This window comes from Microcaecilia unicolor, chromosome 11, assembly GCF_901765095.1.
Source record: "Microcaecilia unicolor chromosome 11, aMicUni1.1, whole genome shotgun sequence".
NCBI classification, from domain to species: domain Eukaryota; kingdom Metazoa; phylum Chordata; class Amphibia; order Gymnophiona; family Siphonopidae; genus Microcaecilia; species Microcaecilia unicolor.
This window is the reverse complement of record NC_044041.1, coordinates 85,301,947-85,313,035: the sequence shown is the minus strand read 5'-3', so window position 1 is coordinate 85,313,035 and position 11,089 is coordinate 85,301,947. Positions and strand designations below refer to the sequence as shown.

General features: G+C 41.5%; 1 protein-coding gene across 4 annotated transcripts in view; it reads right to left on the bottom strand.

Moving 5' to 3' along the window:
• Positions 1-28: 28 nt before the first annotated feature.
• TNFAIP8L1 (TNF alpha induced protein 8 like 1) overlaps positions 29-11,089 on the bottom strand; it is a 31,771-nt gene continuing 20,710 nt past the window's right edge. For 2 of the 4 annotated variants that reach the window (XM_030219529.1, XM_030219531.1), the window contains exons 2-3: positions 2,035-2,164; positions 29-795 (exon numbers count right to left, since the gene is read on the bottom strand). In XM_030219529.1, coding sequence (XP_030075389.1) covers positions 230-790 — 561 coding nt within the window. In that variant the 5' untranslated portion in view covers positions 791-795; positions 2,035-2,164 and the 3' untranslated portion in view covers positions 29-229. Of the gene's footprint in view, positions 796-2,034; positions 2,168-11,089 lie in introns of all 4 variants that reach the window. The other 2 variants (XM_030219530.1, XM_030219534.1) reach the window with 2 other exon arrangements.

The window sequence follows — 11,089 nt, the reverse complement described above, 5'->3', positions numbered from 1 at the left end:
TATGATTATACATAATTTTACCTTGTCTTCCATTGGATTGTGCTGTCATAGAGAACATTGGTCCCTTTCTCTTCACTGAAGAGTACATGAAGTAGAACATTTTAAATGAATTTGGATAGAGGCACAATTAGCAAACAGTTGTACAGCAGAAGAGTAAGATATTTAGCACCTGTCGGGGGGGGGAGAGTTTGGCTAGAAATCAGCTCCAAAAGAAGGTGTTAATTTTAAATCAGATATTCCCCTCATCCAGCATTTTGTTGAGCCCGTCACAGATCCTCTGTAAGTGGATACGATATTGGTCAGATGGTCCATAAAGTGTTGACAGAAAGTCATAGTCTGCAAAGTGATTGAAGACATGGTTAATCCTGGAATGCGATTTGGCTGTCAAGTGTCTGTTAACAGCCTGATGAAGTAGATCCCTACACTCATTGAGGATGCCAGACATAACTCTGCGGTCAAAAGTGAAGTCTATCTGGTAGAAGCTAACAGCAGTCATGGCCAAGGTGTGAATTTTCTTGCGGAAGCGTTCCATCAGCATGAGCTCATCTGTATTGAACTGCCCATTACGGTAAAGCAGACCAAGCTTCATGACAACCTTGATCAGGTTCTTGATGATCTTCTGTGCTTCCTTGCGGTTCCGAGTATACTCCTTTGTAACTCGATACAGTTCATCCAGGACTTCACTGCTTGTGTCGTCAATGAAGACACTGGCCATGGTCTTGGAAGCCATCTTGCTCAGGAGCTTCTTTTGAGCCTGCAGAGCTAGGTTCTTGGTGCTAAAGGTGTCCATCTTTTCTGTGTGGTGGGAGGAAGGGGAAAAAGAGAGAGATTTAGCTATCAGATACTGTAGGGTTTCCTTTTGTCTGAATATTTTTAGTTAGAAGGATTTGTTTGAAATCCCAAAGTGAAATGTTCAGTAATGGCATTAACATTAATACAAACTGGACTAAAGAAAGTGTACTGTATATTTCTGAGACAAGTAGTTCAAGTTTAGAGATGAACGTAGATCCTACTCTCACATGCTCTGTGTTGGCAAGACTAAGGAGAAGCCTGGTGACTACATGTCATACAGGGCCTGGGCGATAATAAACTATGCATGTGTAAGGCTAACAATAGACAGGGCTTAGAATCTCTTGTCTGGTGGAGCTCATGGAGGTTATGCGTCTGAGCTACAGGAGAAAGAGAAGTATCTACAAGTAAGCTTTTCCTTTACTCCATGCTCAGAGGACCAAGTGGAATTGCTCAGCTTCTTGAGAAGAGGGCTTAAAACCCCCACCTCATCCCTAAAAATTACCTTCCTGATATTCAAAGGGATTTCATGGGGCTGCAGAGGCTCCTGCCCAGTTCAATTGCTTTTGACTGCTTAAGTAATGATATTCAGCAGTACTTAAGACAGGGCCACTGAATACTGCCACAGACCAGCCCTGCATTGCCTGGTTAGTGCAGCAGCAGTCCGTAAGTGGAGCTTGGGAGGAACTGGGTCTTAACCGGTTAGCAGCTAAAGTTAGGACAGCCAGTGGTTTGAAAAATTACCCAGTGCCAGGTTAACTTCCAGCTTGTGGCATCAGCCTTCATGGTACCCCCTCCCTCCCGCCACAGAAGTGATTGCTCCTGTCACTGGACCACCAGGCATCTACAAGGTAGCTGGAGGGAACGACAGCAAGGGCTCAGGCTTTTTTTGCAGAGGGCTATGGTCTACATCTCTTATACAGGTCCTGGCAGATATTCAGTAAGGACCCATATAAAATCCTGTAGCCAGCACACCTTTAATTAGCTTGAGTATTCAATTCCAGTGTCCGGACACAGCCCGGCATTTGAATAGCTGGGACTAGTTCTGCCCGTGGTGATCAGCGTAAAAGAAAAAGGCAAGCTGACTGCTATGGGCTGAATATCAGCTGGTACACGTTTTTATTTCAGCCTTATTTTAGTTAGGCCTCATCTCTTTATGCATCTCTGCACAATGTCTACTGCAAATGCTAAAGGTTGAGTAAGAGCAGGTAAATTAGCATAATAAGGTTCTAAACACCAACCTACCTGTTGTCCTTGAGGACCAGAGTTGAAAAGACTGAGCCTAGATTGATTTTTAAACTGTGTTTTTCTACATCTCAGTTTTCAGTGCAACCAGAAAACCTTCCTTCAGGTTGCTGCTGTGTGGTAGAATCTGCTGCTGGGCAGATAGAAGAGGAGGTTAGTAGATGACAGACTATTATCTATCAATCTAATTTCAGTAGAATTAAAAATTGTGGAGTGACTTGCTAGTACTATGCAAAGACCCCCAAGCAAGGGTTAGCCTTAGAGGTAGAAGGCTCCTGTCTGACCTGCCTCATTAGCATTCTCTGCCTTGCTTTCTGAGGTGAAAGCTACAGCCCAGGGAGCATATTTTAGCTGAACCACAATGTTGGGGCATGTAATTTATTCTATCAGTACAGTTCATTTCACTTGTTTTTGTCAATGTTCATGAAGCATTTGACCCTTCTTTCACCCATTTAAATTCATCTTTTCCAGTGCCCTCAAAGACCTTTCTGATTTCTTTAATACATCCAATTACAAAGTAGTAATATTGGCTGAATTATTGTTATTATTTTTTTGTTATCTGAATTGTTTTGTAACATGTCCCACGTGCTTTGTCAGACTTGTTTCTGGCATGTCTGGCAAGAGGAAGTATATATTTCTGCTTCAGTGCTGCCCAGGGGAATTGTCTGTATTCTGAGAACCAGTTTATGCTGACTAGAGAAGGGATACACTAGAATTTCTTTGGTATCCAGCCCTCTAGCTGGGAGTGGGAATTGGTCCTTTAAAAGCATCTAGTTAATTGTGACTTTATGCTTATCCAGTAGATCTTGGTTGTAGGCTGGCCATGAATATAATGGTGTAGATGAAAGGCATGCTGTGATGATACATCTGTGTGTTTTGGGTTACTCAGTAGTTTCTCTTTTGGGCTTTCAGCACCATGAACTTTCTTGTGAGTTCCCCCCGCCTCCCCATTTTTATATCCCATCTTAAGCCCAGTTAATGCACCAGTAGTCCTCTGCCTGGGCCCAGCACCAGGGCCCCTTTCAGAAACCTGCAATGATTTCATAACTCCTATACCATCCCCACCCCCATGAACACTGAGTGCAGCCTTTACAGCATGCCCAGACACGCTGGGAATCAAACCTAGGCATGAGTCCTGCATGACAGTGCAGCGGAGTCACAGACTCACTGCACCAGCTGTAAATGTAGTGGTGCTTTTTTTTTTTTTTTTTAATTCCATGAACTAGATGTTTGCAGCCAGTTTTGCATGAATCCCCTGGACAAAGCATTTGGTGAACTGTGCACCGAGATCATTTTTATGCCTTCTGCATCAAAGCTCAGTGCTGTATTTCCTGCCTACTTCCTTCCCTAATATTGTCCAGGTGAAACAAGTCCATTTCTGGGCCAAAAGCTGAAAGGAAAGTGACCTCTGACACTGAAACCTTTGTTGCTGGAAGAGGTCCTCTAAAAATGTCTCTGCTCTTGGGTGTGTACAAACCATGCTAAGCAGGAGACTTAAGTCATCTTGCTGTACTTGTAGTCTATAGTATAGAATATAGTTCAAAACCTTAGTATTCACACAAATTATACTATAGTGGACTGCCTCTTTATCCATTCTTACCAGCCATCTTGGACTCTACCTTTATCCACCACTAATTGTCTGTTATTCCCCCCCTTCCAAAAATTAGATTGGAATCCTCATAAGCTGCACCTGGTCCTTACCCTATAGAACCTAAATGCCTTCACATTGAATCATCTGTAACAATTCAAGTCTGCCCTCAAAACTTACCTCTTTTTTTTTTTTTTTGCCAAACCTACTCTGACTTAGATGGATGGACTAATTCTCTTTGTTGCTCTTTGCATTTTCTCTAAGGTTCTGAACGCTCATCTGTGGTGTTCAGCTTGTTCTTAAGTATCACTTATTATTAAGACATGATAGTTCTGCTGTGCCACCCTTCCCCTCAGCTCTTTGACGGACTGCATCGTGATGGTGTTTATTATGCTGGGTCTCTGTATGTACTGCGGTTTCACTCTTATGTCACCACGATGGTTAACTGATTGAGTGGATTACCAAATATCTCAAATATAGTGTCAGGCCCTGTTTACCTGATTTTTAAATATGGTACTATAATAAACCATTTACTTTGTTTTATATATTTTTCTTTCTTGTGCCAGTGTGCTCTCAGTGTATGCAGGTCATTTATGCTTTTAGATTTTGTTTCAGTCAGCACTAGTCTTAGACCTCTAGCATAGCATTTTTGAAGGTTTAAAAAAAACAACCCCAACCTCACCAATATTAAAGCTGTAAATAAAAAGTGCTGCAATTTTGGTTTGAAAGCTGAAAATAAAATGTGCTATAATCCCTTTTTTCAAATAACATTCCCTGTCAAGGAGGCGCAGCAGGAATGGACAAAAAGTTCAATTACTCTCTGCAGTGACAACACAAGTGAAGATGTCATAAAGGGACACTCTACCCTTGAAGATTCCCTTCAGTTTAAACAGACCTATCTGTTTCCAGTAGTATTTACCTCCAACTCAATACTCAAGAGGCTCTGCAGCCCTTCATCCAGGCACACAGATGTTTCCTTGATGAGCACTGTTAATATTTCATGCGGGAATATAAAAGCTCTTTGAATGATTGATGGAGTGATGTGAGTGAAGTGTTTGGAAGGAGTATCATCTGGGAAGGAAAAGAGGGGACTAACCCCACAAACAGGAAGCACCTTGTTTAAAAAAAAATTGTAAACTGGAAGATAAAGAACAAAAGGTAGCAGAATAGAATAATAGCCTCCTGCGAGGAGCAGGCTCAGAAAATCCCTCAAGTAGGAAGAAGTATTATTCTGAGCAATTGCTTCAGAAACTTGCAATCAGACATTGTTTTCCTTTATTGCCATCTGCTGCCAAGGTATGGTTTGAAAAGATGCACGTAAAGAAGAAAAAGAAAGAGAGAAAAATAATATTAGACGTTTTAACTACCCAAAAGGAGTGGAGGAGTGGCCTAGTGGTTAGGGTGGTGGACTCTGGTCATGGGGAACTGAGTTCAATTCCCACTGCAGGCACAGAAGCTCCTTGTGACTCTGGACAAGTCACTTAACCCTCCATTGCCCCAGGTACAAATAAGTACCTGTATATGCCGCATTGAGCCTGCCATGAGTGGGAAAGCGCGGGGTACAAATGTAACAAACAAAAAAAAAAGACTGTTTTAAAGCAGGAACCTTTTGAAAGTAGGTTCAGCTACCTTTGGAATAAAACCTACTAAGAATGATATGTTTCTAAAGTACAGTAACATTTACCCGAGAAAAAGTGCAGAGTAACAACAACTGTACCTTACTACTAACTTGTGTGGTAACCACTTACTGCAGCAGGGTGCGGGAACATAATGGAGAATGGGTGGATTATGGGTGTAGCCAGACGAGGCGGTAAGTGCATCTGTGTTATCTGCATGCATTAACCACAGCTTGATGCTTTAAAAAAAAAAAAAAAATCCCCCCCAGTTGGCATCCTGAGGCAGCACTTACTGAGGTGCTCCTGCTGGGTTAGGGGCAGGAGCAATCCCTGGATGCCTCTGCTCTCTTGCCTGCTCTGATTTCTAGCAGTACTTTTATGCTACTACCACTAGCGGTCAATCTGCCAAATAAGGTGTAGCTACAGATCAAGATGCTCAGGGCCTGATATTCAGACCACAGAAGTTAGTCGTGGTTGGCGCTGAGCCCAGATATTCAATGCCGGGCAGTGTCTAGTGACGCGTTGAATATCCAGGTGTTTTTTTAACCAGTTTCAACTTAACCAGCCGAGCTGATATTCCGCGCTAGCCAGTTAAGTTATTCTTGGGTCAAAAAATTCATGTATTTGCTGATCTCTCCAGGGCCACACAAATGAGGGGAAAGGCCTTTTGGCTCTTAACCTCAAGTTTTGACCTTGGGAGCTACATATTTCCTGCACTTTCCTTGTAAATGTGTTATAAAGTTGGGGGCTAAATATTATTCCCTTGTTGACCCGGACCATTGAAGTAATTTTGTCGAAGCTAGGAAGCTACCAGCTCTGTAGTGTCCTCCTCCCATGCTGAATGCAGCTGTCACAGATTATTAATTTATTATGACATTTGTACCCCACATTATCCGAAACAGAGTTCAGGTTCACTGTAGCTTACAATCCAGACAATTAGATATTCTTCTATCGAAATATGTAACTGTTAGCCTTTGGAAGAAACTTCCTGTTATGTTACTTCTATATTCAATTAGGTACTCCTCCTTTTCCATTTTCCTTTGCCCCTCCTCTTCCTCCTCTTTTTATTTTCCTTCTATTGAGGTTGCATATGCTGCCTATGTCCATGTTTGAATTTCCTTGTTTTCTTTTTATTCTTATTATCCTGCAATAGTTGGCATTTGCTGTTTCAAGTGTTATACTTGAAATGTATTATGAACTGATCATAAATTAAAAAAAAAAAAAGTTGAATCCAGCCAAAGATAGGCCTACTATTTTGGTGGCCAAATTGGCCGGCGATGCGCTGAATATTAGCGGATAGCCGGTTATATTCTTCGGGATATAACCAGCAATCTCCTGCTGAATATCGTTGGTTAGCTGGTTAAGTGTCAGTTAACTGGCCAGGAGCCTTTCCTGGCTGACTAAATGCGTTTAAATATTGGATGGATATGTCTGGATATCTGGTTTGGGCAAAACATGCTCCCACAGTTACTGCAGAGGCTTTGCAGTGACCGTGTGTTAATTTTTGGCAGCTAACACAAGGTACTGCAGAATTGTACTGCACTTTAGTAAACAGGACCCCGGGTGTTTTACAAAATGCAGTAGACAGAAGCTGACAGCTTGCAAGAATCAAGTGAAGGAAGGGAACCATTGCCGAAGAGGTGCTGACAAATTCTTTGCATTGATGAAAGGATGTGCAGGGGATTCTTAAATCGAGGACTGAATGTGAGGAACTGGCTCTAAGTGGGGTGACAGTAGAACAGGTTTTAGAACAAATTGATAGATGGTTGCAAATTACCAAAAAACAGCAAAAGAGAGGGTCCAAAAGTACAAAAACTAGAACAACCAAAGAAAGCGCAAACCATTTACCCAGACAGGAACGGTACAGACACATTCATTTTGTTTTGCAGTTGACTACTATGCATTGTTTTTGAAGAAGCTATCTGGACCTCTTTTTTGTCATGGAGAGTTTTAGCTTGACCCCTGAGGAAGACCAAATGTGTGCCGAGACACAGCCCATGTCAGGGTCAGTTGGATTAAGGCCTCTCCATTGTTCCATTCTTGAAGGCTCATTTGTGCTTTCTTTTGTTGTTGCAAATTACCAAAAGCAGATGGCTAAAGACCAGTAACTTTAAATGTCTGGGCTAACATAATAACATCTATAATACAAAACAGTAAAACAGTAATTATTAGTCATAAATAAATATTATATTAGAGGGAAGGGTAAACATAGCTCCTGTAGAGAGAAGTCATGTCTGCTGAAGTTTGTTTGAGGATGTCAGCAAACACATGGCTAAGAGGAGTCTAGTTGAATGAAATACATACATTTTCCAAAGGTTTGCTTTATTGGCCCTTGCTGTTCCCTTTTCCTCCTCCTTTGGGACTTTCAACTGAATCTGAAGTAGGGTTGAGATCTGGAACTATAATTCTTGATTCCCGCTATCTGGGGATTTTTAAAAATCCTCTTTCTAGTCCCTTCCAAATTACTTCCTTTCATCTTATCAGTGATGTTATTTGGCTGAAGGCAGCACCAGGACAACCTTCTGGAACCCTGCTATCATGAGCCTTAAATCCAGCTAATGGACATGGCCACTGTGCAATGACTCCATCCCCTCCCCTTCTCCAAGGACTGTGGGTGGTCCCTTCATAGCATCCCCAGCCTCAGCAGACCCGGACAGCAGATGTTCTGAGTCTGGACTAGAGAATCACACTGGGATGGGCCAGAATCGGATCCTGCAGGGATGGGATGAGCCCATGGGGACAGGGATGAACTTTGTCCCCTTGCCATTTTCTTCTTTGAAGCCTGTTAATGAAATGGATCGTTTTATGTTTGCGTGATGCAGATAACGATATTTGATTTTTGGAAAAACAAGCAAACATGGCGGCCACAACTGGCAAAATTTGCATGGAGGCTCCTAGACATTCCTGCTTCCAGCACATCTTCTGAGAAGCATCTTCTATTGCAGGAAGGAGTCTGGTAGACAGGAGAGCTAGACTGAATCCTCAGATGGTTGATGACTTATTAATTCATCCACAGATTTAAAAATAATAGTGCTTTATAGGGCATATTTCTCCCCCACTAGGGCATACAGAACGGCTTGTATTTTGTACCCTTGGACATTTTAACAGGGTGGATTAGGATTCCTTGGGGTACTAGGAGTCAGCTATTGTTGGGGGTTGGAAGGGTAGAGGGTACTGTTGGTGAGAGGGGTTATTATAGCGCTCATTGTTATTATTGTTTCTATTTGTAATTTATACAGAACAGTTGCAACAGCATTTTGTTCCTTTTATACTTTAATAAAAAAGATTTAAATATAAAATCTTAAAGTGTTCGAGGTTTCTGCAGATGAGGACAGAGCCCGCGGGGATGGGGTAGGGACAGAGACAGAACCCACAGGGATGGGGCTGGGATGGGGACTAACTTTGTCCCCGTGTCATTCTGTAGTCTGGACTGAAGTCCAAATTTCTCTATAGGTGCGTAGAACTGTCACTGGAATCACTGGGCTGGTTCTGATTGAGAAGGAAACGTAACTTCAGTTGTCTTAAGAGCCTTTATTTTTAAGCTATTAGGGAATAAAAGAAAGCAAAGAAATCAGCAAAGGATCATTTTTCAGCCTAGAGGACAGGAGATGGTGTGCCATAGGATCTGTGCTGTTCAATATAGAGGTAATTTTGTAAGCATTTGCCTTGTGTAAGATGTGTTTTAAGTGTGGAAAATGGCTTTTATAGAACTCCACAGCCTGCACACCACTGAGTGGACATACATAGGCGTTCTTGGTGTGAAGGCTGACATTTACACCTTCAAAGCAGGTGCAAATTTGTTTGTGAGAAATTGTGGCACTATTAGGGATAGTGTTGTGCCTATTTTAATCTGAGTGGGTATTTGGTTTGAATGTTAGAAGTTTAGCTGAGTAAAACATTTGGAATCATACAAAAGCCTCTTATAAAATCAGCATAAAACTTGTGTGAAATGAAAGGCAGTATGGTAAATATATTACCCTTTCATGTGTATACTGGATCTGAAAAAAGGCGTAAAGTGGCAAATTTAGCATTTTGTTCCGAACAGTTAACTTTTCCTGATCAGTTCAAACTGGTTCGGACCAGTTTAAATCCAGTTCCGACTGGTTCAAAACCAGTTTGAACTGGTTCTGACCGGTTCAAACAGAAATGATCTAGATATGGAATAACTAGTGAGGTAATTAAATTTGCCGATGACACAAAGTTAGTCAAAGTTGTTAAATCGAAAGAGGATTGTGAAAAATTGCAAGATGACCGTGACCAGACTGGCATCCAAATGGCAGACGATGTTTAATGTGAGCAAGTGCAAAGTGAGCATGTGGGAAAGAGGAACCCGAACTATAGCTACGTAATGCCAGGTTCCACGTTAGGAGTCACCGACCAGGAAAAGAATGTAGAAATCATTGTTGATGATACTTTGAAACCGTATGCTCATGTGCTGCGGCAGCAAAGGAAGCAAATAGAATGTTAGGTATTATTAGGAAAGGAATGGAAAATAAAACCGAGGATGTTATGATGCCTTTGTATCGCTCCATGGTGTGACCGCACCTTAAATACTGTGTGCATTCTAGTCACCACATCTCAAAAAAGATAGTGGAATTAGAAAAGGGTACAGAGATAGGGCGACAAAAATGATAAAGGAGGATGGAACAACTTCCCTATGAGGAAAAGGCTGAAATGGCTTGGACTCTTCAGCTTGGAGAAAAAAACACTGAGGGAGATATGATAGAGGTATATAAAATACTGAGTGAAGTTGAATGGGCAGACATGAATCGTTTGTTTACTCTTTCCAAAAATACTAGGTCTAGGGACAAGCGATGAAGTTACAAAGTAGTAAATTTAAAACGAATCGGAGAAAATATTTCTTTATTCAATGTGTAATTAACTCTGGAATTTGTTGCCAAAGAATGTGGTAAAGTAGTTAGCTTAGCAGGTTTAAAAAGGATTTGGCTAGCTTCCTAAAAGAAAAGTCCATAAGGCCATTATTAAAATGGACTTGGGAAAATCCACTGCTTTTTTCTGGGATAAGCCTAAAATGTACTGGTTTTGGGATCTCGCCAGGTACTTGTGACCTGGACTGGCCACTGTTGGAACAGGATACTGGCTTGATGGACCTTTTGTCTGTCCCAGTATGGCAATACTTATGTACTTATCAGGAATTTTTAATAGAGGATATACAAACAAAACAAAATAATATTGCTCCGTTCCATAAATCCATAGAACACTGACATATTGAACAGTGTGGGCACTTCTGGCTGCCCGCTCTCAAAAGGATGTAGGACAACTAGAAAAGAAAGAAGGACAACAAAGATGGAGCAACATCCCCACGAGAACGAACCAAACACCTAGGACCCCTTATGCCTGGAAAAGAGAGGATTAGGCAAAAGATCATGGAGAGAGATAGGGAAAGCAAATAGATCTTATAAGAAAGATGGCACCAGAGGAAGCTTCTTCATACAACACAGAGTTAACTCACAGGATGTAGTGGAAGCAAACGGTAAGACTTCAAAGGAAAATTACAAAAAGCAATGGAAAAGAATCAAGCACAGAGATTATGTAGACACAAGATAGAAATGTCACCTGGGGGTCTGTGCATTCTGCAAATTTGCTGGAAACATGAAAGGTAAGACAGTGGCCAAACAACTAAGCTATGCAGGCCCAGCTTCTCATAAGATTCTCTAAAAATGTTTATCTAAGCTGCTCTTTTGCCTTTATGTTTAATATGTATCATTAAGGATAGTGCCAAGTGTAATTTTTGTACTGTCACATTTCATTGTGATATATCCTGATGCAAAATAACCTGGGCAATAGCATGAACAGTTTTTTTTTTCCCTTCATTTCCACCACTCCCTGG